We start from the raw sequence: 25386 nt of genomic DNA on the forward strand, positions 1-25386 counted from the left end.
TATAGAACAAAGTTAATCCACATTGTTAACAGTGGGCGAAGATCAGTTTATTGCAGTGACCTTCAACAGTTCAAAGTTTGCTGTAGGCTCATGGTTTTTTTATGGTGTATTTGGCCAAAATGCACAATACGTTAACATAATTTATTTTATTTCATTTCAACAGCTCCTTATTTTGAGATTCAACAATACAACTGTTTTGACATATCTTATTAAAAGTAGCCCATATGTGAACACCATCTGAGAGTTTAGTCCAACAAAGTTGAAGGACTCACTCAACCTGTGCTAATTTGTATTGCATGTATGTTGAGTGAGGTATGTTGATGATTTGTCACATTGAAACACATGCATAAAAAGCAAAACATTTGAATTGATGAATCCAAAAAGCTTTAAAAATGTTACGTATATTATCTATACACTGTTTGTAAGGTAGACTAGTGTTTCAAAGAGTGAAAGGTTTTAATGTCATATGCACATTAGAAATGGCAATGGAAATCTTCTGACCCGAGCTCCTCCAACAATGCAACATGTATAATAAAATACAAAAATACAAATAAAAAATAGTGCAAGAAGACTATATACATGTAAATAGAATATGATATATACAAGAACAGAATACGATAAATTAAATATTGTACAGTAAGATGAAATTAAATACGGTTTATTACGGTGATAACTATTTAGATAAATAAGTAGATTGCAAGATGACAAACAAATGAATGTTTATCGAGGCACTTAACAGAGCTCAGGTGTTTAGCAGTCTTATTGCCTGTGGGATAAAACTGTCCCAGAGTCTAGTGGTTTTAGTCTGGATACCACCTGCCAGACGGCAGCAGACAGAACAGTTTGTGGCTGGGGTGATGGGGGTCTTTTATAATCTTGTGGGCTTTCTTCCTGAGCCGCTGGGAGTAACGGTCCTCCATGGATGGCAGCTCCGTCCTGGTGATGTTCTGTGCAGTTTTCATCATCCTCTGTAAAGTCTTACGGTTGAGGGCGGTGCAACTGCCATACCAGGCCGTGAGCAGCCAGTCTGGATACTCTCTATGGTGCACCTGTAGAAGGTCAGGATCCTCTCTATGGTGCACCTGTAGAAGGTCAGGATCCTCTCTATGGAGCACCTGTAGAAGGTCAGGATCCTTTCTATGGAGCACCTGTAGAAGGTCAGGATCCTCTCTATGGTGCACCTGTAGAAGGTCAGGATCCTCTCTATGGTGCACCTGAAGGTCAGGATCCTCTCTATGGTGCACCTGAAGGTCAGGGTCCTCTCTATGGTGCACCTGAAGGTCAGGATCCTCTCTATGGTGCACCTGAAGAAGGTCAGGATACTCTCTATGGTGCACCTGAAGAAGGTCAGGGTCCTCTCTATGGTGCACCTGTAGAAGGTCAGGATCCTCTCTATGGAGCACATGTAGAAGGTCAGGATCCTCTCTATGGTGCACCTGTAGAAGGTCAGGATCCTCTCTATGGTGCACCTGTAGAAGGTCAGGATACTCTCTATGGTGCACCTGTAGAAGGTCAGGATCCTCTCTATGGTGCACCTGTAGAAGGTCAGGATCCTCTCTATGGTGCACCTGTAGAAGGTCAGGATCCTCTCTATGGTGCACCTGTAGAAGGTCAGGATCCTCTCTATGGTGCACCTGTAGAAGGTCAGGATCCTCTCTATGGAGCACCTGTAGAAGGTCAGGATCCTCTCTATGGTGCACCTGTAGAAGGTCAGGACACTCTCTATGGTGCACATGTAGAAGGTCAGGACACTCTCTATGGTGCACCTGTAGAAGGTCAGGATACTCTCTATGGTGCACATGTAGAAGGTCAGGACACTCTCTATGGTGCACCTGTAGAAGGTCAGGATACTCTCTATGGTGCACATGTAGAAGGTCAGGACACTCTCTATGGTGCACCTGTAGAAGGTCAGGACACTCTATGGTGCACCTGTAGAAGTTGCAGAGTGTCCTGGAGTCCATGTTGAACCTCCTCAGCCTGCGGAGGAAGAAGAGCCGATGTCGAGCTGTTTTGGTGATGGTGATGAGTCCATGTCCGGTCCTCAGTGATGTGGACACCGAGGAACCTGCAGCTGCTGACTCTCTTCACCGTAGTCCCATTGATAGCGATGTTTCCTGAATACATTGGCAAAATTGCACAACCAAAGCACAGTGTGTCTCCTTTATTATTCTGTAATATTGTGGAGGGGCCTTGTGTTTAGATCTATCTTTAAGATCTTAATATTTCATTGTATAATGTGCTTAAAGCACATGTTCTTAAATAAAGTTGTCTTTAATACAAATGGAACACCATAACTGACACACAGTAAATCTGAGGCCATGTAATCTGCTGTGTGCCTTATACAGGATGTACACTTTAAGGAGACAGGGTAATAGGTTGGAATGTAATACATGTTTGCCCTGGAGCCCCATAGGTCAACCAGGCTACTGATTTATATGTTTCTCCGTACATATACAATCTGGCCACCCCAGCCTTATTATATCCCCCAAACTCAACGTTTGGTCACACCGGTAACCTTAGCTTGATCATCACAGGCTCTCAACAGGGACCTGCATCAGCATCATTCAGATCCTAGTCCCAACCTGAGCATCACATAATTACCTCATGCCTCACAATAACCATGCTGTATGCTAGCATAACATATGACTCCCTGAACCCACAATAATAACAAAAACTGGAAACCATCATCACAGTATTTACATCTCGTTTCTCATCGTTATTAAAAGCAGGGTAGCATTATTAAGCAGTCAATCAGGGTTGCAGTTATGCTCAGAGAATATGCAAGTATGTGTTTGAACTACTGTGATCTGAATAACAGAAGTAGACTGAAGAGGTTATAGAGGGTTGCTGTTCTCTAACAGGTGGGGGTTTGAGTGCTTTGTCAGCGTTCTTTGTTGCTGTTCTTTAAATGACAAACAAAGCTCTCTCTAGATGATGCTGTGTCATCAGGTCTGATTGTTTCCGTCCTCTCATCTCGACTGCATCTCCTGAGGCTACAGATTGTCTCGCATAAATGCTATTAAATCCGTACCAAGGGGCCATCTTCTCATAATCATCCCGCTCACAGCAGAAATTAAGCAACGCTCAGGAGTTTATGGGTAATGAGGAATCTTTCTGTAAATATTGTCACTGCTCCTGTGGACCCTGGAACCAGAGCATGTTATCTCAACCAAAAATAACTTTCTGGTAAGAAACAAACAGAGCCAGTTTCAACTGAGAACACTGAAGTCATGTCCCTATATTTTGGTCATTTATAGGATTACATAAAGTGGAAGGTTTCTGCTAAAACTTCAAAGTGTTTTATGACCAATATGAAGGCAGCAAGCCAAACTGTATCAAATAACAAAATAAAATGTCAATCAGTGAAGTTCACAATGTCAGAACCATATTCGATCAATCAATCAATCTAAGTTTATTTACAGTCCAATATCACAAATTTGACATTTCTTCGCAGGGGGCTTTACCGTTTAAACAGAATATTGTAAAAACAAGGGTTTCAAGATAAATAATGTAATTTATATGTTTGGAATTTTTTTGTAAACATAAATTTAGTATGGCTGATTTTATGTTTAAGATTGGCGTTTATTTCCATATTTTACCTTATAAATAAATGTTTTTACCATTGAAAGAAACACTGTTTTTCCATGATAGTTAACATTCTCTGTCAAGAAAATTCAGTGGATCACTAAAGACAAAGTGATTCCCAAGGCCTCTCCTATACGGAGAAATAGCAGTGGCAAAATGTGTGTCAGTCTGTATTGTAGAGAAATTATATTGGATAGTTGAAACGTTTTCCCTGCTGATGGCACCAGATCAAATACACATATGGATATATCCTCTGGGGAACATGAATTTCTGCCAAAAAATGTTATGGCTCTGAGGTAAATAAAATGAGGTACATAAGGCATGGCATTTGGCCTGTGTCAGTATTGGCCCTCAAAGCGAAAACATTTAGCCACCTCCTGCGCCAGAGTAAAAGTCAAGGAATCGCCAAAGTCTTCAGGGTCTATCCTCTGGGGACCATGAATTGCCATTTAAAATGTGAATGTGTCCAGTAACTATTTCCCCAACACAATAATTTTTTTAAAAGCAAAATAATTATGAACATATTTTCATTGCAGTCTTTTTTAGTGTCTAGTGTCAACTCTGTGTTGGGATTGAAACAGGGGGAACTGGGTCTTACAACCTCAGTATTTCTTAAATCCTGGCTACGGCCTCACACACATTAGTTAATGAAAGGTACATATAAAATAAAGCAGAGGTTGAAAAATATAAAGATACGCCTCGAAAATAATACAATGAAACACTCAGCCAATAATATCCAGTCCTCTTTGGCTTATATCAAAGGTCAGGCCATAATCGTATTTTCTGAGGCTGAATTTTGTGATTTTGCATTGGATTACATACTAAAGTGGTCCTGTTCCTTCGTCCATTTCATTTAAGAAGTGTAAAATGTTAGTTTACTCATTGTTTATAACTGTAAGGCTACATGATGATGTGAAGATAAAAAAATGCTGTACACACGTGTTCTTGAATGAATTGATACGCTTTTAGGAATGGAATTTAACATTGATATTCTTAGATAAGATACTTTATATTTATAAAGAGCAATGTACAATTGGACAGCAAAATGTCAGTCAGTAGGCCCTGCCCAGGTGAAGGATCAGCTCTGAAATCAAAGAGGGGAAGATCAGCCTCTCTCCTTTATACGTGTGGAGGAGGCCTAATGGCCGCCCGTTACGACATGACAGCATGACAGCCTCAACTTAATCCTCATTAAATACTGTAACAATACAGGAAGTGGCTGCTGCAGTCACGATTAGACGGGCGCACTATTTGGCAGGAAGCGGCTCCTCTCAGCTGCGTCCAAGAAGACAACTAGAGCGTCCAAAAACTTTTCACTTCTCACTAACCCTTCTCTTCTGGTGAAGATAATTTACAGGCAGCAGCGGGCAAGAGTGAACAACAGATGGGAGGAGAAATATTCAAACTTGATGTGGTTGTATGTGAATCCATTTATTCGTGTGAATATAAATTGATCATATCTCGGAGGAAATCGCATAGCCCTAACGATACCATCTTAATCCTACATATTTGGGTATTTTCATATATGTTGTTAATAGTCTGAAATACACAGACTACAAATATTTAGAAAACTACATAATTCAAAATACAACTTGGACCTTTTTGTCTTTTTGATGTATAAGCAAACATCTTTGTTTGCTTTTTCTTTAATAGACAGGCAAGTGTATCACCCTGTCTGAACTGTAATATTGGCTTAATTGGTTATCTCTTGTGTTCAAACATCACACTGGTTTACATGAGGATATTGAGGTATACAACACACAATCTCCTTTTTAAACCAAACTTGATGTGTTTTTGTTTATTATTTCACTCACATGACATAAACTGTAACTCCCATATTTAAAGCATATGATCAGTAATGCCCTGAAACATTCCTTTTGGCGACCTTTTTCTGTATTGGCAATCTGATCCTCACAGTGTTGATGGCCTTGGCAATTGACTCATTTGATACAAAGGTCATGTCCTTCACAGTTTATTCAGTGGCTCCTTGGAGGTCATCTCCCTTTTTTGGGACAACAATGTCCACATTAATCTGAGAGCATTTGTAGTGACACATTTTTGTTGTAGTACTATTATACACATTATGTTTAATATTATGTACTGCAAAAAATTGGATATGAAATGAAATATATATATATATATATATATATATATATTGTATAAATCATCAGAGTTGTATATGTATTTCTGAGAACTACAAACCCAACGTCCATAGGCGTAATTAAAACGACAGTCCTTCCACTTAGTTGATATCAAATGGTAATCAGCAAAAGACTACATCTGGTATAATGAAAAGCAACATTAAAGGATTTATACCGCCATCTCCTGGAAGACATGAGTACAACAGGAAATGACAAAATAAAAGTATTCCAAAATCTTTGCATGAAAAATATACAAATGTGAATGTCAACATAAAACATTCAGCTTGTGCAAACAGGTAAGAATTCATCTCATATTAATTGTTTCTTGAGGCCACTCAAAATGTGTTAATTTAAACATAGGACAGCGAGAGTGAAAAGGAAAAAATCTAAACGTCTGGCAGAAAGTCAACCAAATTACAATGTCCAAAAAATATCTAAATATTTTAATGCATTTCAGTGTCAAAACATGTTTAAAATACATTATTGTTTAATTCTTGCATGCAGGTGCACCAATGTGCTACAAAGTCTCACCACAGGTTTCACTGCAGGTCATGAGAAAACGGCAAGCCAGTAAACATGGATGTAAACAATGCTGTATTTAAAGTCCTTTAAATAACCCTCAAATTACTTCCTTGTGGTCTTATGCAAACAATAACATCCAAGTTGCAAAATGTCATCACTATCATTATATCCTTTTAGATGTGCGTTGGTGTCCCATATAAGAAATAATAACCACGTAATGCCTCTATCTTCTTCTTTTTAAATATACTGACTAACATTACTTACCTTACATGCTTCTATTTTCACAAGCCACTGGGTCAAAATTAAGGCTCAGAAATAGTCGTTTCGAGGAGAAACGGAACATAATGTTTGTGGTCTATGTTCCAACCGAGAATATTTACGAGTGGGACCTTTAGCGGAATTTACTATTCAACAACCGTTTGCCGCAAATGTACGCCCTGCGTTAGTAGGAGTTGTAAGGAGTGAGCACAACCATTACGCAAACAGCGTAAATCGAAAGCGGCAGTCTGTTCTTCATTGATAACAGTAGAGCAGCCTGTCTGTCACTGGGCGTTGGTAACAGTTAAGTGATGTGACTTGTGTTTTTTATGAAGATATTTGTCTCAAGTGTGATAAACAAAACGTTAGAAGAGCTTTATGTATCGCTAGCTTTGTGAAATGAAACAGCCACAGTAGAAAACAAGAGCGCAGACAACACATCGTCTAGCTAACACTAGCTATTACTAGCTGAAACTGAATCAACGAGTTTGATATTCTCATTGTTTGACATAATCTTTATGACATTTCAGAGTAGAGACCAGATGGAGAAAATGGCTAAGCGGATGATCACCCAGGAAACCTTCGATGCTGCTGTCAGGGAAAACATGGAGGAGTTTGAGATGGATCCTGATGAGGCTCTGAAGGATGCTGTGGAGCAGTTTGAGTCTCAAGGTAACATAGCTACAAAGGACGATGGCTGGTATTTAAGGAGTGAACAGTTTTGTTGATAGTCAGACTGTATATTATTATCTTAATGAAGCCAAACCTATCATATAGGTACACTTTAGGTGAAACATATCAACTATTTACAACCTTTTTTTCATCAGCAAAGGCCATACAGAACAAACTTTGTTTTACAAATAGTGCCCTGATTACAGTATACCAAACAAGAGAAGCACACACACGTTACAGTATACATTTACAAATTGTACAACAACCCAGCTAAATACCTAGCATACATCAGGGAAAGGAGATATACATGTAGGGAAACACATTCAAATTAAATACTTGCATTTACACTTCTATATGTAAGCCAACATATTGATCGAAAGGGATAGTGTGCCGTTGTGACCCATGCTATTCTAAATGTTCTAAAATGGCAATAGCTGGTTCACGAAGACTCTGATCAATTACAAATCTCTTAGTATAAGAAAATAAGGATTATATAGTATCTTTCCTTTCCATTCATTTAGTAACTGACTTTACTTAAACGTTGTTCCATCAACCCACACACAAGATAAAGCTGGATAGTGACTAACAATGTTTTAAAGTTCCTTATTGGAAAGTTGATAACAAGTTTTACCATCAGCCCACAAAATAGTTTAAAGTATTCATACACACCTGTTTTCTGTGTCGATGCAGGTGTGAGCCTCAATTGTATAATACAAGCTGTACCACCAGTATCATCTGATGGCAAACAAGAGCCAACACATGAAGTCTTAAAGGTAATCCTAATTTGAGAAAAAGGGATTACTAAATGCAAAAGTTTCACAATCTCACATCTGTTTTCTACTTTCAGGTTTTGAATTCCCTCTGCATTGTAAAAGATTCAGCCAGTGTGCAGGATGTGAAGGCAGATTTAAAACGCTTTACCGAGCTTTGTTCACTTGAACTTGCCCAGAGGTATCTGGCTGCTCAAAAAGACGCCTACCCCGTCATCCTCTCTTACTGCAAAAAGGGTGTGGAGGAGCAGGAAGCTGTGTTTACCGCTCTCTCCGCCCTGGCTGCACTGACAAATGGACAGCCAGACTTGTTGAATGCAGAGGGCCAGCAATTCCTTTTGAATATCCTCAAGAAGTACAAGGCAGAGTCCTCTGTGACACGTGTAGCCTTAACCACCGTCCGTCAATGCTGTTTGAAACATGAACAGAACAGGCAGGATTTGGTCAAAGCTGGCATCCTGCCTCTGCTGACCGGTGCCATCAAACAACACGGTGAAAGTGCTCAGATCGTCAAGGAGGCCACTGCAGCTCTCAAGGTCATGACCTTCGACGATGATATCCGAGTTGCCTTTGGGCAAGCTCATGAACACGCAAAGATGATTGTTCTTGAGAATAGTGGACTGAAGGTTTTAATTGGGGCTGCGAAAGGTAAGGCCCGCTGATGAATAGTTGTTTCAGGTGTTTAGCATGATATCTTTAATCACTTTAGTTTAAAAAAACAAAACAAATTCTGATGATATCCTTTGTTTTTCCCTCACAGCTCACCTTGATAATACTTCTGTTCTGAGTGAGCTGTGTGCAACGTTGTCCCATCTGGCTGTGAGGAATGAGTTCTGTCAGGACATCTGTGACCTGGGGGGATTGAAACTCATCATGACGCTGCTTGCGGAAGGCTTTGAGAAAGCGGTAACCTGCTTAAAACATGGCGATGTTTTACAGACTGTAAGGAATATATGTTCACTGTGTATGTTATGCTCACTGAACTGGTTTATCATTGCAGGAGTTGATTCGGCAGGTCTTTAGTGCGATACGGGCCATAGCAGGAAATGACGACGTGAAAGACGCAGTTGTTAATGCCGGTGGAGTCCAGCTCATTGTCATTGCCATGAACCGACACATGAACAATTCCGCTGTGAGTAAAATGTCATACCTGTAGCATTTAACACAGATTGATGCTTACAAATATTATAATTGGTTGTTTTTTGCTGGATAAAAATGTAATTGAGTAATGATTTAATTCTGGAAAATGTCCTAAGATTATGTTCATGTTCTACTGTAGGTGTGTGAGCAAGGCTGTGCATGTCTCTCGGTGCTTGCTCTGCGTAAACCGGAAAACTGTATAGTCATCATGGAAAATGGAGGTGCCATGGCTGCTGTGCAGGCTATGAGGACACATACCAATTCGATCAATGTCCAGGTATTATATCCATATTCCAAGGTCATTCATTTTCATTAATATTTGTACCTAATACAAATCAGGCCTTTTTATGTTTGCCAACTATCTGTCCATGTTTTCTTTTTTTAAATCAGAAACAGGCATGTATGCTGATGAGAAACTTGGTTGGCCGTTTGAGTAACCTAAGCCAACCAATCCTGGATCTGGGCGCAGAGGACCTGATAAACCAGTACCTCAAGACCCATCAAGACTGTGGAGATCTGGGTAAAGCAGCCCTCAGAGATCTTGGATGTCACGTGGAGCTCCGAGAGCTCTGGACCGGCAAACATGGCAGCCTCACCCAGTGAAAGTAAAGAAGAGCATTAATGTACATCCTTACAGTGAGCCTAAAGCTTCTTTTCAGGCAAGAAAACATGTTATGTTGGAATAGTCAAGAGTTTAAGCTGGTGCATCTACCCAGTTTCACACATTTGTTAAAAGGAGAGGATGTAGAACAAATATTTGTAAGCAGGCCACCTGTCCGACACAACGCCTTTGAGAGGTCATTGTAGTCCAGGTAATCATGTTTTGTTTGCTCACAAATCCTCTGTTGCCCAATTTGATATCTGTACCACATTTTTGTTGATAATATGTAGATGTTAATTTTCTTACTTTTTGTGCCATGGGTTTATCTTAATAAATGTATTTGCTGCTATGCAAACATTTTACCTGCACTGGTTTGTGCAGTCTCTTTGCAGCCACATTTAAATGTATTGAATAAATTATACTTTTACTAGATCTAAACATTTCCTTTGTATGTGTTTAGTTTGTTTATCCATTATTACAATTTAAATTAAAATCTCTGATAGTAAGATCTACCATTGGCAACTGTACTGAACATTTAGTATTGATTTTCTCAGTTTGACTGTTATAGTGACTCACTATTGTTCATTTTTGTGACTTTTATTTAAGATATCATACATTGATACATACGTAGGAGCTGTTACAACTGTTAATACAACTCTGCCTGTTACTGAGCATCAATAAAGTACTTCACGGACAAGAAAAAAAACAAGGCTATAGTAAGCAAGCTTGTTGCCAAGTGTGTCTTCTGCTCACGCCCCTCTACCGACCTATCCAAACCTATGATCCAAACATGCCCCTCCTCGTTGGGACTTCATTTCCCAGAATGCCACCGCGCTCCTCCTTATCCAGCCTCACTGTGGCTAACGTTAACCTCCTCGGGTCGTTGACAGCAGTAGTAAGGGCATAAATAAGACAGCCACTCACTTAAAGTCACTGCAGACCTGAGGGTTATGAGAAACGTGTCGTTACACCAGGAGACATTTTTAGAAAGACACTTAATATTTCCACAGCTGTGTCGACGAGATAACATTAACGTTGTTTCAGTGAGTTAACAGCTAGCTAACTTGCTAACGCGTTCGCTAACTTGGAAAAAGCTTTCGAAAAACCTGCTAGAAACTCGAAACAACGCACCAAGTGAAGGATATAAATGTATCAGACATATTCGTGATGGTGTTTAAGGTAAGAAATGTAACGTTAGTTGTAATCTACTGACAGCTAGCTGGCTGCCCAGGGTGTCTTTATGTTATGTTGGTGGATAAGTTTGGACCTGTGAGTGCACTACACAGACAGAAAGACAAGCATGGAGATTATTTTATGAATTCATATATGATTATTTACCGCTAGTAATTGTAAATATACCCTCTTTATTGTTATGCAGTTTTTACAATATGTTAAAATGTATTTTGAAACATTACATGCCAATGAAATGCCATAATCAGAATGTGGTTTATTGGCAGGTACGTCTACATACAAGGAATTTGCTTTGGTGTATGGAGGTGCAAACAAACAACATAGGCTATAGATAGATATAAAAAGTTAATGTAAAAAATATAACGATTATTACTACATAACATATTCTTTTAAAACAATTGAGCATAACAAAAAAGAATAAAAACAATTATTTACTCCAAACATAAATATAAACCAAAGAAACTAAAAGTACAATGAAAATATGACATATGATAAACTACAGCATATTATATTGCCTAATGTTTCAACAACGTATAAATACCAGGAGGTATACACAACACATGATTTAATTCAGTCACATAGAGCTACACCACAATCATTGATTTTATAATTTAAATTGTATTTAGAGCTGAAAAAAGGTTGAGAATCCTACAGTCCATTGACAGACTTGATTGTCAATGTGATTTGATTGTAAATGGTGATTATCTTATGATTTATTTTTGGTTTATCTGAACAAAACTCAAATTTTGAAGATGTCTTCCTAGACTCAGGAAAATTGTGAGCACTATTTAGTCCAAGTAAATTACATTCACACATACGTTTGACTGATGATTATGGCCATGTAGGTTACTTAGCTGAGAAAACAGTTTGCTAAATGTCTCAGATAAATAGTTCACACACAGGGATGTTTGTGTTTTATGAACACTATCAAACCACAGGTACTGCTCTTCTTCTCAACTCCTGAGTGTAAAGCATCAGCCGAGCCTGAGGCACACTAAATGGGTAGAGTTAAAAGGATATGCAAGGGGAGGAATGAGGGAAGGTCCCGGAGCAAGGACAGTGTGTGAGGTGAAAGGGGTGTTAGGTCAGCACTCATTTGAGGATCTGGCTTGAAGCCCTGCTGTCCTGAAGCCAATATCAGTTGCCCACGACTACACAGCCTTTCAGCTGACACTGTTTGCTCTCTTGTCTCATGGCTTTCTCTCTTCCTCTTGTTTTGCTTGATTCTCTTCGCTGTTTCTATACTCCTTCAAGTGGAGTTTACAAAAATCCCTCCAGTAATAGCATAGTCCTTGTTTGAAAGCTGTGTCAGTCTTATATTGATTGAACTATTTAAATTAGAGGTGCCATCTTTTCATGGCTGCACTGTAACATTCAACAAAATAATTGTGTCTAGTACTGACAAAGACATTTGGAAAAGATAATTCAATTGAATATAACGTATAACTAAATGTTCTCTGGGAACAGTTGACGACAACATATGCATTATATAAACTATGTGGAAACAAATCTAAACCCTAAATGATCTCAAAATCAAGAAATGATTAATAAAGTAACTACAACAGACGAATCAGTCCCTATTTTTGGCTGTTTTGTGGAAAATATGTATACTACAAACCTTATTTAAGAGTTAAATAATAGTCTTTAAAATAAGTATTGCAGCCTAGCTCTACATTATTCACATGCCAACTTTGAATATGTTCTCATGCAGTTCAGGTTGACATATTTGAAAGCTTTTAAATAGTGACTGTGAGAGTTAGTTGGCTTGAGCGTTGCTCAGCTGTGAACAGTGTGCAGTGAGCCTGTGGGGTGAAGGTTGCATGAATAGGTTTGTCCAGTAGAATGATAAGCTCATTGTAGATGTAGAACATGCAGCCATCTTTGTTTGTTAAGGCAATGAGATCCCACATCTCATGATAGTCTGCAGTGACTATCAATAGAAGAAAGATAATACTGTACTCTGGTATGTTAGCGATGAAGAGGGTTAAATGGTTCTCTTGTTTTCTTTTTTTAAAAGCTTTGCTCACACATCACCTTTCACCGACAATTCTTCAAGAGATTGTTTGTGTGTAACTTACTTCACACATTGTAATTTGCTCATTAGCTTTCTTAAGCTGGCATAGGTGTGGCAATTGGGTAAAAGGTAACTGGATTGTTCTTCAGGGAAAACACAAGGTTGTTTTAACAGTATCTTGTTAATAGATAACCCCCTCTCTCAGTGACTTATTGTGCAGAGGAGTGCAAAGAAAGTACTAGAATAAATGTCTGCATGCAGGAACACAGGGTGAGACTTGAATACATTTGTACTCATTTTGCCACATGATCAAATCTAGCTATGCTCCTGTATGTAAAATATTGCTTTGTAGACAGTGTTGTCATGACAGGCTTGTCACTCGATCCTGACACGGACGCTCGGCCACCAACATACCTCTCTCTCTCTCCCCCAACCCCCCCCCCCCCCCCCAACTGCCCCTGTCTGCAGCAGTTGAATTCATGAGCAGGTTCAGTGACAGCAGTGCGTAGTCCTCCGGGATGGGGAGTGGAGTCCAGGAGCAACGGGCCTCACTACAGGGGGAAGTGCTGCCAAACATCCACCCCAAAACAAAGGTTTGCTTTCATCTTTGGATTTGACTATATTATTATGTAGAATTAAATAAAAAGTGATTATCTGGTAATGTAGAATAGCAGATTTAGAGAGGCTTTCCAAATGTTATTTTGCTGTCAATGTTTCATCTGTGTTTTATTTGTGGGAGGTGCTCTCTGCTAAGTACTTTGTTGTATTGTATGCCTATGAGATAAGATATGCCTCATAGATGAGATTTTTCTGTATAACTTTTATACAGATTTAAGTTAACTGTCAAAGTGAGATGGGCACGCGTTTACAACCTCCCACAGTTGATATGATGGGAGTTTTTTTTTCGACACTTCAACCCAAATTGCTCCTGTGGGGATTGCCCACAGTATTGAATGTATGTAGTGGCATTTCATTTCATGTAATGTTATATATGGGGGGCAAACAAGGAGATAATAGATTTGGGTCCTGGTTAAAGTATATGTGTGTAGATGCATAGAGCCTGTATTCGATATTGCCTTTTCTTTAGAGATATTGTGAATCAGGGTGAAGGAGTGATTATATGTGTGTTGAGCTGAGCAGCCGCTTCATGGCCTCTGCACTTTCTTCACTTCCTTTAAGGCAGTGGTTCTCAAAGTGGGGGGCAGAGGCATGCCAGGGGGGGGCGCGAGAGACCAGGAGGAAAAATGGTTATAAAAAAAAGTGTGTGTGTGTGTGTGTGTGTGTGTGTGTGTGTGTGTGTGTGTGTGTGTGTGTGTGTGTGTGTGTGTGTGTGTGTGTGTGTGTGTGTGTGTGTGTGTGTGTGTGTGTGTGTGTGTGTGTGTGTGTGTGTGTGTGTGTGTGTGTGTGTGTGTGTGTGTGTGTGTGTGTGTGTAACCACAAAGCGATATTTAACTGAAAATACTAGGAAATGTTTACTCAGAATTTTTCTTCCACACTTGCCCCTGCTAACATCTCAGTAAATGAGCTAGTAGATCATTTTAATTCAAAAATTAAAAATGTTATAGATGCCATTGCTCCAACTAAGGTAAAGGAAGTGTCTGGCAAGAAAATATCTCCATGGAGAAAGGCCATGACCGTGAGAGCAGAAAAAAGAGTGTCGAAAAGCTGAACGTAGGTGGCAAAAAACAAATCTCCAGGTTCACTTTGAAATCTATAAAGAGAGACTTGGCCTTTATAATTTAGAATTGAAAAACGCACGACAGTCTTTCTTGTCTGACATCATTACCAAAAACAATGCACGTGCCTTGTTTGCTACCGTCGACAGACTAACTAACCCCCCAGTGTCAGTAGCCTCTGAATTTCTATCCACCAGGGCATGCAATGATTTTGCCTCCTTCTTCACTGACAAAATTCAGAAAATCAGACAAGCAGTCAGTGCCTCTGCATCAGGTACAGCAAATGTGTTGTCCCTATCTCCACGAAGAATAATCTAGATGCTTCAGTAATGAACAATTACAGGCCCATATCAAACCTGCCTACCTCTAGGTAAAATCATTGAAAAAGTTGTTTTTCAACAGTTGAGTAATTTATTGCATTTAAATAGTTGTTTCGATGTGTTCCAGTCAGGCTTTCGTCCAAACCACAGCACTGAGACTGCTCTTGTAAAGGTCTTCAATGACATCCACTTAAACACAGACAGTGGCAGAACTTCAGTGTTAGTATTATTAGATCTCTGTGCTGCGTTTGACACTGTTGACCACAGCATATTACTAGACCGACTGGAAAACTGGGTGGGACTTTCGGAAACAGTTCGAAATTGGTTTGAATCCTACCTAAAGGACAGAAAAAAAACGTTGTTTCTATAGGTAAATACACATCTGAGTTGACAAATATGACATGTGGGGTAGGGGTGGGCGATATGACGATATATATCGTCGTGACGATATTAGGTCTCCACGATATGCTTTTTCAGAGATATCGTCCTATCGTGATAAAAAAAAAAAAAAATTTGAAAAAAAAAAATAGCGGGAGGGGAAGAGGCTCTCCGTGCGCGGCGCAGGGGGCTATGACAGCGGACGGAGAGCCTCTTCCCCTCCCGCTCCCCCACCTACTGATTTTAATTTCACCATATATCAAGCCCGATCGATTTCACAATGTCAGCGCACCTCTGCTTGCGTTCAGTCCGAGTTGTTTGACACGCTCCCAAAGTCCCCGCCCCCTTTCTTTGCAGCGAGCAACCATAGGGCAGGCATTTCATAAAGGGGCTCCTTATGAAAAGACTAGCAAACGGTGGAAAGACATAACTGACGCTGTGGCGTTTTATGTTTTTCCCTTCAGTTATGCTAAAGTCTTTTATTACACTTCACGTCTAGTCTAAAGTTTACATTTTAATTATTTGGCACTGACTTTTCCTCATTGATGTTTTATGTTTTACTTAGTTATGTTTTACCCTCCTTTTCATGTTTATTGATGTTCACTGCTCACTTGTTCATTCACGGATTCATTTCTGAAATAAAACCAGCTTGAAATGCTATTTTGGTCTGTTACTCCTTTTTGTTTTAGTTTCTGTTACCTTGTAGGTGCTTGTACTGTTAAGTAACTTGAAAAATAACCATAATAACCGACATGAAAAAATATCGTGATATATATCGTCTATCGTGATACTGCCTGAAAATATCGTGATAACATATTTTTCAATATCGCCCACCCCTAATGTGGGGTTCCTCAAGGCTCCATCTTGGGGCATCTTCTCTTTAACATCTACATGCTACCACTGGCTCAGATAATGAAAAACAACAAAATAAGTTACCAAAGCTATGCGGATGACACACAAATGTACATAACAATTTCACCAGGAGACTATGCTCCAATTCAAACACTGAGTAAGTGCATTGAACAAATCAATGACTGGATGTGTCACAACTTTCTCCAATTAAACAAAGATAAAACTGAGGTAATGGTTTTTGGAGCCAAGGCAGAACGTATAAAAGTTAGCGCTGAGCTTCAGTCTGCAATCTTCGAAACGACAGATAAAGCCAGAAATCTAGGTGTAGTCATGGACTCTGACCTGAGTTTCAACAGTCACATTAAAACAGTTACTAAATCAGGCTACTATCACCTAAAGAATATATCTAGGATTAAAAGACTAATGTCACAGCAGGATTTGGAAAAACTTGTCCATGCTTTTATCTTCAGACTCGACTACTGCAATGGTGTCTTCACAGGTCTCACTAAAAAATATATTAGAAAGCTGCAACTAATTCAGAACGCTGCTGCTCGAGTCCTCACTAACACTAAGAAAGTGGATCACATCACTCCTGTTCTGAAGTCTTTACACTGGCTTCCTGTGTGTCAAAGAATATATTTCAAAATACTGCTGCTGGTTTATAAAGCTTTGAATGGTTTAGGCCCAAAATACATGTCTGACCTACTGCTAAATTATGAACCATCCAGATCTCTCAGGTCTTCGGGGACTGGTCAGCTTTCTGTCCCCAGAGTCAGAACTAAACATGGTAAAGCAGCGTTCAGTTATTATGCTCCAAATATCTGGAACAAACTCCCAGAAAACTGCAGATCCGCTGCAACTCTGACTACTTTTAAATCCAGACTAAAGACTTTTCTTTTTGCTGCTGCTTTTAATTGAACTATTTACATCTTAAACTGCACTGTGACTTTTATCCATGTATTTTTTCCTTTTAATGTTTATTTTATTATCTTTTCTTTTTAATGACTGATTTTAAATGCCATTTTCTTAATGTCTTTCGTTTTTTGTAAAGCACTTTGAATTGCCTGCTTGTGTTGAAAGGTGCTATATAAATAAACTTGCCTTGCCTTGCCTATATGCCGTGAGCTGATTGTCGAGCCTTCATTGTAACAGTCGCGGGTACACTGTGTATTTGCGTGGGGAGTGTTGCAGTAGAACATTCCACTGTAGCAACCGGTACATTAATGGGAAACCCTAAATGTTTGAGCACCCTCTATGAAATGTCAAGCTACCCCACAGCACCCCCAAAAGAACTCTCTGGCGCCGCCACTGAGCCTGACTATTTGTGTTGGGGGGGGCCCGACTTTTTTTTTTCTCCAAAGGGGGTGCCTGACAGAAAAAGTTTGAGAACCACTGCTTTAAGGACATCTTCTCCCATTTGTGAGCTGGCCAGTCACCTATTATCCTTTCATAACTCCGGTTTAATGATCAACAGCATCTCAAACACTACTTTGTTCACATAAGGAGGCACTTTTTCAGGCTTCACTCTGTTATTGTTGCTGACCCTAAATGAGATTCCTCCATCGCTGTGCAGGACCTGCAGCAGACGCGCTCCATCCTCAACTCCATCTTCTCTGGAGCTTTAGCGGGCGCTGTGGCCAAGACAGCTGTCGCCCCATTGGACAGAACCAAAATCATCTTCCAAGGCAAGTGTGGATCTATTTTTAGATAAGAAACAACCCACATTGATCTATCTACAACTGCTTTTGTGTTTTAACTGGGTTGCTCTTGCATTCCGATTAATGTCAAGTTTATTTATATAGCACATTTAAAACAACCTCAGTTGACCAAAGTGCTTTCCAGTTTTAAAATAAGACAATCCGCAATCAATAAAAGAATAAAGACATACTTGTACACAGGTAAACATAGATAAAATGAATAGAAATACGAATAATGTGAATATTTATATTGCACATATGTTTTGTTTTTTAGTGTCTTCAGATAGATTCTCTGGTAAGGTAAGTTTGATCACAATTCTATAGTTTCTTGGTTAAACAATTGTCTGATTCTCATTCATAACAAGAGATCAATTCACAAAACTGAAGTTGAATTCACGGTTAATAGTTCTCATTTTGACCTTTTTAAAGAATACATCACAGGAACACGTTTTACAGACACAAATCTGAACAACAATAGCTTGTCATCAATCAATGTGTGTGCATTGCATTCCAGGAGGCCTACAGGTTGATCTACCGCACCTACCTGAAGAATGGCTTCTTCAGCCTGTGGAGGGGGAACTCTGCCACCATGGTGCGAGTCATCCCGTACGCTGCCATCCAGTTCTGTGCGCACGAGCAGTACACGAGGATGCTGGGAGGCTACTACGGCTTTCAGGGGAAGTGAGTGTCAGGGTATATTGATAGATGTCTCGACTGTTGTGTTTGTTTTGAACCCTTGTGTTGTGTTCGAAAGCTGTTACCGTTCATGGTGTTCGCGGGTCAATTTTGACCCATGATTTGTTTCAGTCCAAAACACACAAAAATGACAATCATCCAATATTGTTTTAACAACATAATAACTAACTTATTATGCATTCACAACCGTACAATCCTGTTGTCATTTTCTTGTATGGCCCCAAAACACATTACACCACATATTGCACACGTTGTATGTTCAGGTTCAAGTGTGAGTGTACATATTCTTTGAGAAAGGTGGAGTTCCCGTGGGGGGAGGGGAGACCAGGTGCATGTTGCGAACAATTATTGTTACAGTGGGTGAAGGGGGTGGGGTGTCTTAAGTCAAAGATGAATCTTGATTGGGCCAAATTTGACCCCGAGTCACCCACAACAATGCAGCTGGGTCTTCCCAGACCCCAACACCAAATGATACACTTTTCTTTTTAGAGACCTTCAGACTTGGCTAAAATGGTCAAAATCAGTTTTGTAGTGTTTATATAGCTGTTGTGGAGGATATCATGAAGCCTTGTTCCGATACAAAAAACTAGAGCGTAGTTATTATATCATTTTAACTTGAAACGGGTCACGGGAGACCCGAACACAACATAAGGGTTAAATGTAATAAGCACTCTAAAGGTTTTCTTTATGTCTGGTACACATAAACTCTGAAAGGTTTATATATGTTTCGTCCCTGTTCCAGAGTCCTGCCTCCAATCCCGAGGTTCCTGGCCGGGGCTGTGGCTGGTTTCACGGCAGTCATGCTGACCTATCCTCTGGACATGGTGCGAGCTAGGATGGCTGTAACGCCGAAAGAAATGTAAGTATCTTTCAACTTTTTTAACACTACAGCAAAACAACCAGGGACTGCTTTGGACTGTGTTGCTATGCTACACTGTTCAGGTTCAGGATTAAATATGGAACATTTGAAAGAGTTGTAGAGCAATCGACTCCTCTTAGCAATTCATTCAGTTATACAATTATGATATCAACACCCGAAGGCCGTAAATACTTTGATATTAGATTTGTGAGGCATGTTGCTTTTGTTGCAGACACTTATTCAATACTATATATTTTCCAGTCTGGAAAAATATATATTTTTGATGAAGCAACTGTTAGGGAATAATTTTCTTAGGTATTCAACCTTCGACCCAGTTCATAATTTTCTCCTCTCACTGTCTCCTTTCCCATGGCATATGTCTACGGCCTTGGGTATTGCTGCTATCTCTCTTAAGGAGGAGCAGCTTGGGCGCATTGTTGTTGCCAGTCTATGACCGAGCACAAGCCGCCATGAGGTAGTTTACTGTTCAGGGACGAAGGTTCCCTGGCGCACATTCTTTTCTATGGACGAGAGCTCTAGTTAGATTCAGGGTTCATCTTTGTTTAGTCTCACTGATGAAGAATGTTGATTTTTACACTCCGAACTAGTTGAAACCTCGAGCTGCAGAAGAGTTCTTCAGAATTGGTTTGGCAACCGCTGTGTCAACTCCACCTGTCTTGTCAATTCTCCGGCCGTAACTCAAAATAAACCGTCAGTGTTTGCCATCAAAGCTCCAGCTCTCCTCGTGTCTCTCTGAGTCCTGACTCTCCATTGCTACAGAAGTTTCCCCCACAGCAACCAAAATAAAAGTCCTGCTTCAAACAGTGTTGAATGGATACCAGTCTCCACCTCACAGGCATCTGAGGGAGTTGGGTTATTGATCAGACTTGCTGTTGTCTTTGGTGGGACTGTAGAGTATTTCCCTCAATGAAAACGGCTTTGAAATAGATGTCAGAATCTGATTATAAGCAGGAGCCTTTTACTGCAAAATGTCCACATGTTCATTCTCATATTCCTTTTGATGTTGTTGCCTGCGCTGTTTAGGTACAGTAACATCCTGCACGTATTTGTGCGGATATCCCGAGATGAGGGCCTGAAGACGTTGTACCGAGGCTTTGCTCCCACCATGCTGGGAGTTATTCCCTACGCTGGACTCAGCTTCTTTACCTATGACACACTGAAGAAACTACACTCAGGTAATGCACTGCCAAGTCTGATGTAATGCGTAGTTATCTCAACCTGCTTCTTTTACACTCATTGTAATGTTGCATATATGAAATGACCCTTGTTCACTTCCTCCTCTCCCATGTAGAGCACACCGGGCGCCCAGATCCCTACTCGTATGAACGGATGGCGTTTGGAGCCTGCGCAGGACTTATCAGCCAGTCGGCCTCTTACCCTCTGGATGTGGTGCGGCGGCGCATGCAGACTGCGGGGGTCACGGGTCACACGTATGGCACCATCCTGGGCACCATGAAGGAGATTGTGGTCGAGGAAGGGTTAATCCGCGGACTCTACAAAGGTCTCAGTATGAACTGGGTCAAAGGGCCCCTCGCCGTGGGGATCAGCTTCACCACCTTTGACCATACCCAGATTGTCCTGAAGAAGCTGCATGAGATGGGCTACACGGGTCGATAATAGCGATACAGAGGGGGGGGGGGGGAATTGGGGATTGCTGGATGACGTGTTCCCAGTTGAACCATCTGGAGAGAAGGGAAGTTGGAGAGTGACCATGGTGTACACACACACTGGCTCAGAATGCTTTATATTAATGTATTCTCTCACGTTATCGGTGTGCAGCAGGGGATGTAAGTGTGTGTGGTCTGTGGGAGGATACTCACTGTTGTCATGGACAGCTAAGTGCAATATGTGCAGTGATTTTCTGTGCGTTTGTGTGAACACATGATTCATAACGCTCCTGCCCTGGTGGACCAGTCAATCTGAAAGTTGACACACACACACACACACACACACACACACACACACACACACACACACACACACACACACACACACACACACACACACACACACACACACACACACACACACACACACACACACACACACACACACACACACACTGGGGTCTCCCAACTGCCTTCGGTGTCTGCTTAAAACTGACACCTTTGAAATGCAGATTTAAACTTATTTATTTTCTAACTTTTCAAGCTGCATTTGATAACAGTAAAATAAGCCCCCTTGAGATTAGTTTTTTGTGAGTGCATTTGTTTTAAGGAATTATACCAAAGGATAGTATATAAGATAGTTATAGTAGATTATATGATGTTAGTGGTGTATTTTTAAGCACAAAAGCTGTCATAGTACAACTGGAAGAGCAACACTCATGCCATTGCTGCTGCCGTCATATGCTCAGTTTTTGTTTGAGTTGCATTTATTGAAATGAGTCCAGTATCTACAAGTGGAGCCCGCTAAAGATTGACATTATACTCACCCGTGCCAACAGATATGAAGTATAAAGAGTGCCCATATGATTTTGTTTGTTTGCACTGTGATCTATGATGGGCTTTTTAAAAGATTGTGATTGAAATGTGTGTTGTTTGAAGTACTAATACAGATGTTTAGACAGATTTATGTACCAGTTGGGAAAACAAGAAGTTACCTTCCTACAGTCCCATTTAATGCACATCAAGCAATATAATATTACATATATACAGTCTAATGTAACTCCTGACGACAGCCCTGCAATGAACATATATCATCATGAAGATTACAATGTGCTGTTACTGTGTGACAAGTGTCGCTTTCAGTCCAGTACGCTTCTAGCCGTGTTGTTTTGGATACAATGTATTGAGGTGTTTCTAATATACACACGGTCACATATAGATATCAGTGTTTCCCTTACCATTGTCTTGGAGGGGCGCTGTGCCCCGCCAACGATGCCCCCCCTGAAATTCTATTCAAATTGAAATAAAAAAAAAAATTCTAATTCAAGGTGTTCAAAAAAAAGTATTTATTTTATATATTTATATATATATATATATATATATAGCACCAAATTGCAACTAATCTATAACTACTGTCACTTTTCACATAAAATAAACTAAACGCTTTCATTTTAAGTTGTGAGTTTAGTGTTTTTGAATCTAAGAAACACTGATACATTAAACAATTACAATAATCCACAGCTCCTCTCTCTGCTCCAGAGGATTACAAAAAGAAATATCCCAATGATATCCCCCCCCACTCAGGTAGCACCCCCCCAAAGCAGTAAACCGGGGAATAGCTGGATATACAAATGTTGTGTTTGATGTAGGGTTGACAGCTGCAGGGGTTTTGTTTAAACATGGCAAAAGTTGTAGAGCTGTAGCAGTATTGGCTAATGAACTAGCTGACTGAAAATATGCACAAACGCCCGGTGAGGAGATGCTTTTAGTTTCTTGAAATGGGAATGATTTGGTACATGTTAGTGTTTTCTGTATTGTCCTTTTACCTCAGCACAAAATCAAATGTTCATTCATTTCCACATATCAATGTGTTCTGTGGAATAGTGTAGAAAGTGGGACTCGCTGCCTAGTTTTCTGAATGAATGAGACGGTGTGAACAGTATGGGCGGAGGCTCACAGGGGTTAGAGTGTCAATAGTTTCTATCCTTAGACGCATAGCGAGAGCTGAGGCAGCAGCTGAGCGCAGGAGAGTGCCGGCGTCAGGAGGATGAAGCTTCTCTGGGAAACTGCTGTGAGGATATCCAACTACTTTGAATGACAGTGACACTCGAATAACAATATGTTAATGTTGTTTTTACCTCTAGAACTTCACTGATAAGGTTTCAATAGCCTATGTGTTGTGTTTTCACTATTTAAAAATATTGATTGATTATCAAATAGGGATTTATTTCTGTTAACTAATCAACTTATCAGCTGATCGTTCTAGGGCTTGTTATCATTTACATTGATTTTGGCTAATGCTTAACATCAGTTGGTTGTCCCTTAAAAGAAAACGAATATTTTAACAAAGTAAAAAAGCACGTCCTGGTCACCTGATCGTGGTGATACATTTGTTTTAATGGTACTCTTTTAATATCAGATTGTGATCTTTACCCCTTGCCTTCTTGGTGGGAAATAAGTGTTCTGGGCATTTTGATCAATGGTGAAAACGGATTCTGACTGAAGTGCTGAGCAATGCTGCAAAGTAGAAACTGAAGCTGAATGAATAGTTAATCATAAGTGCCTAGCAAAGGATAGTAATGTTTTACTATGACTGCGCTACTTCTACTAACCTCCTTGAAGGTTTCTTCCATTTTCTGTCCGTTGCTTCAGTCTTGCTGCAGGTCTCCCTTGAAAAAGAGATCGGGATTTTCACCTGGTTAAATAAAGGCTACAAACAAGTATTTAAGGGGCAGCAGAGGATTTGAAGTTTGGGGCTCGACCTCTTTAACTAAATGTATTACTTCAGGTCAGTTTTTGTATGTGGATTTTGTAAAACGTGTAAACTGCCTTGCAGTGTTTTGTTATCTAAAGTGAGATGCATGATCCTGGCTCCCTAACAGATCAATCCATTCCAAACAGCGTAGACTTGATTCAAAGGTTATTTGTAACCTGATCTGAATTGAAAGAGCGTTAGTGTTATCATCTCCCTATTGATCAAAGGAGGTGATGAAAAACAATACCATAGGGAAAGTTCACAACAAGCTTGGAAGAAACCCAGACAATCATGAAATGCCAAAAAGTTTCATTTTTAAACATAAGGTATTATCGTTTTTGTTGCAAACCTGACCGTGGCTTAATGATGGTACATAAACACTACTACAACAGAAACTGGTCAAATGTGACTCTTTGTTTGCTCTTGTTAAAGCAAATGTTTTAACACATTTGTGGGTAAAGACGTGCAGACATACGATGCTACTGTGTTTGTTGAAACAGATCACCTTGTATTGTTTTTGTTTCCATGCAGCAATAATACGACAGCTGTTTTGTAAATCCTAGTGGTTTGTGCCAACTGAATGTAAACGTAGTTACTAATACCACACCCTGTGTCCAGTCTCTAGTGATGATGCTGTATCTGTAGGAACATTTTGAAATATCCAATTCTCAAATAAAACTGGATGTTAACAAAAGATTGATGCTTGTTTATTATCTCAATGTTTTTACCCTTCCTCTGAATGTCCTCTGTTTGTATATGTGGAGTTACATTTGGCATTAGATGATAGTTAAACAAAGAAACTACCTACATTATGTTCAGTGTGGTCTTCAAGGATTCTTAACATCCAAAAAAACACCTCCATTATTATTTAAATCTTAAAATAAATAAACACATTGTTGGAGTTTTAAAGAATTCCTTTTTAATTGAGAAAAAATACTAAAAGGTAAATAAAACATTAAACATAATGACAAAAATAACAACCTGAAAGATATGTATTCTATCTACACATTTTGTAATTATCTATTCTAGTGGCCATATAAAAGTGTTGGCTAAAGTAACGCAGAATATATATATATATTTTAATTGGAAACATTATTTATGTGCACAAGTACATAAATATAAAAAAGGTCCAAATGCGGGAATAAGTATAAACCGTGAATGTGTAAATAAATACATGCAAAAATATGAAAAAATACATAAGTAAATGAGATACTGGCAAACAAATAGCTGCAGATCAAGAAATAAAAATTAGTACATAAATGTGTCATACTTAAATTCGTATTAATTTCTATTGTATTTCATTGTTCCTATTATTATCATTATTATTATTATTTCTTTCTTTTAAATCTATTTCCCGTGTCAGTTTTGGGCCCCCACACATAAACAAGCTGTCTTTGTTCAGGCGGAAGACACATGGCATGTAATGACATCTGCTGACCAGAGGAGGGCGCTCCGTCCCCGTGTATGAGTGAGTTCCTCTGGCTGCAGTTCCTCAGACGGCCAGTGTGTGGCAGCACAGCGCCGGGAGCAGAGGGAGGTGAGCCGGTCAGACCGAGCTGCTGCACCGCCTAGGCCGTGCTGGAGCTTTGAACTTGACCGTGAACGCAACACAGCCTTATAAAGCCGATGAA

General features: G+C 39.8%; 2 protein-coding genes across 4 annotated transcripts; both read left to right on the forward strand.

Moving 5' to 3' along the window:
• Positions 1–6682: 6682 nt before the first annotated feature.
• Positions 6683–10129, forward strand: armc6 (armadillo repeat containing 6). Of its 2 annotated transcripts, none has more exons than XM_034104298.2 (8): positions 6683–6809; positions 7037–7178; positions 7869–7951; positions 8026–8596; positions 8709–8854; positions 8949–9080; positions 9228–9365; positions 9479–10129. In XM_034104298.2, the coding sequence occupies exons 2-8, from the start codon at positions 7049–7051 to the stop codon at positions 9689–9691; spliced, it is 1413 nt and encodes a 470-aa protein (XP_033960189.1). In that variant the 5' UTR covers positions 6683–6809; positions 7037–7048; the 3' UTR covers positions 9692–10129. The 2 variants fall into 2 exon arrangements, with proteins under 2 accessions (XP_033960189.1, XP_033960190.1); XM_034104299.2 differs by having other exon boundaries at positions 7042–7178.
• Positions 10130–10522: 393 nt separating this feature from the next.
• On the forward strand, positions 10523–24449 carry slc25a42 (solute carrier family 25 member 42). Of its 2 annotated transcripts, none has more exons than XM_034104300.2 (8): positions 10523–10868; positions 13363–13487; positions 17694–17805; positions 18092–18117; positions 18332–18498; positions 19256–19372; positions 20417–20568; positions 20685–24449. In XM_034104300.2, exons 2-8 carry the CDS (start codon positions 13413–13415, stop codon positions 21008–21010), a joined length of 975 nt encoding a protein of 324 aa, XP_033960191.1. In that variant the 5' UTR covers positions 10523–10868; positions 13363–13412; the 3' UTR covers positions 21011–24449. The 2 variants fall into 2 exon arrangements, with proteins under 2 accessions (XP_033960191.1, XP_033960192.1); XM_034104301.2 differs by having other exon boundaries at positions 13366–13487.
• The last annotated feature ends 937 nt before the right edge of the window (positions 24450–25386 follow it).

This window comes from Pseudochaenichthys georgianus, chromosome 17 (assembly GCF_902827115.2).
Source record: "Pseudochaenichthys georgianus chromosome 17, fPseGeo1.2, whole genome shotgun sequence".
In the NCBI taxonomy this organism is placed as follows: Eukaryota; Metazoa; Chordata; class Actinopteri; order Perciformes; family Channichthyidae; genus Pseudochaenichthys; species Pseudochaenichthys georgianus.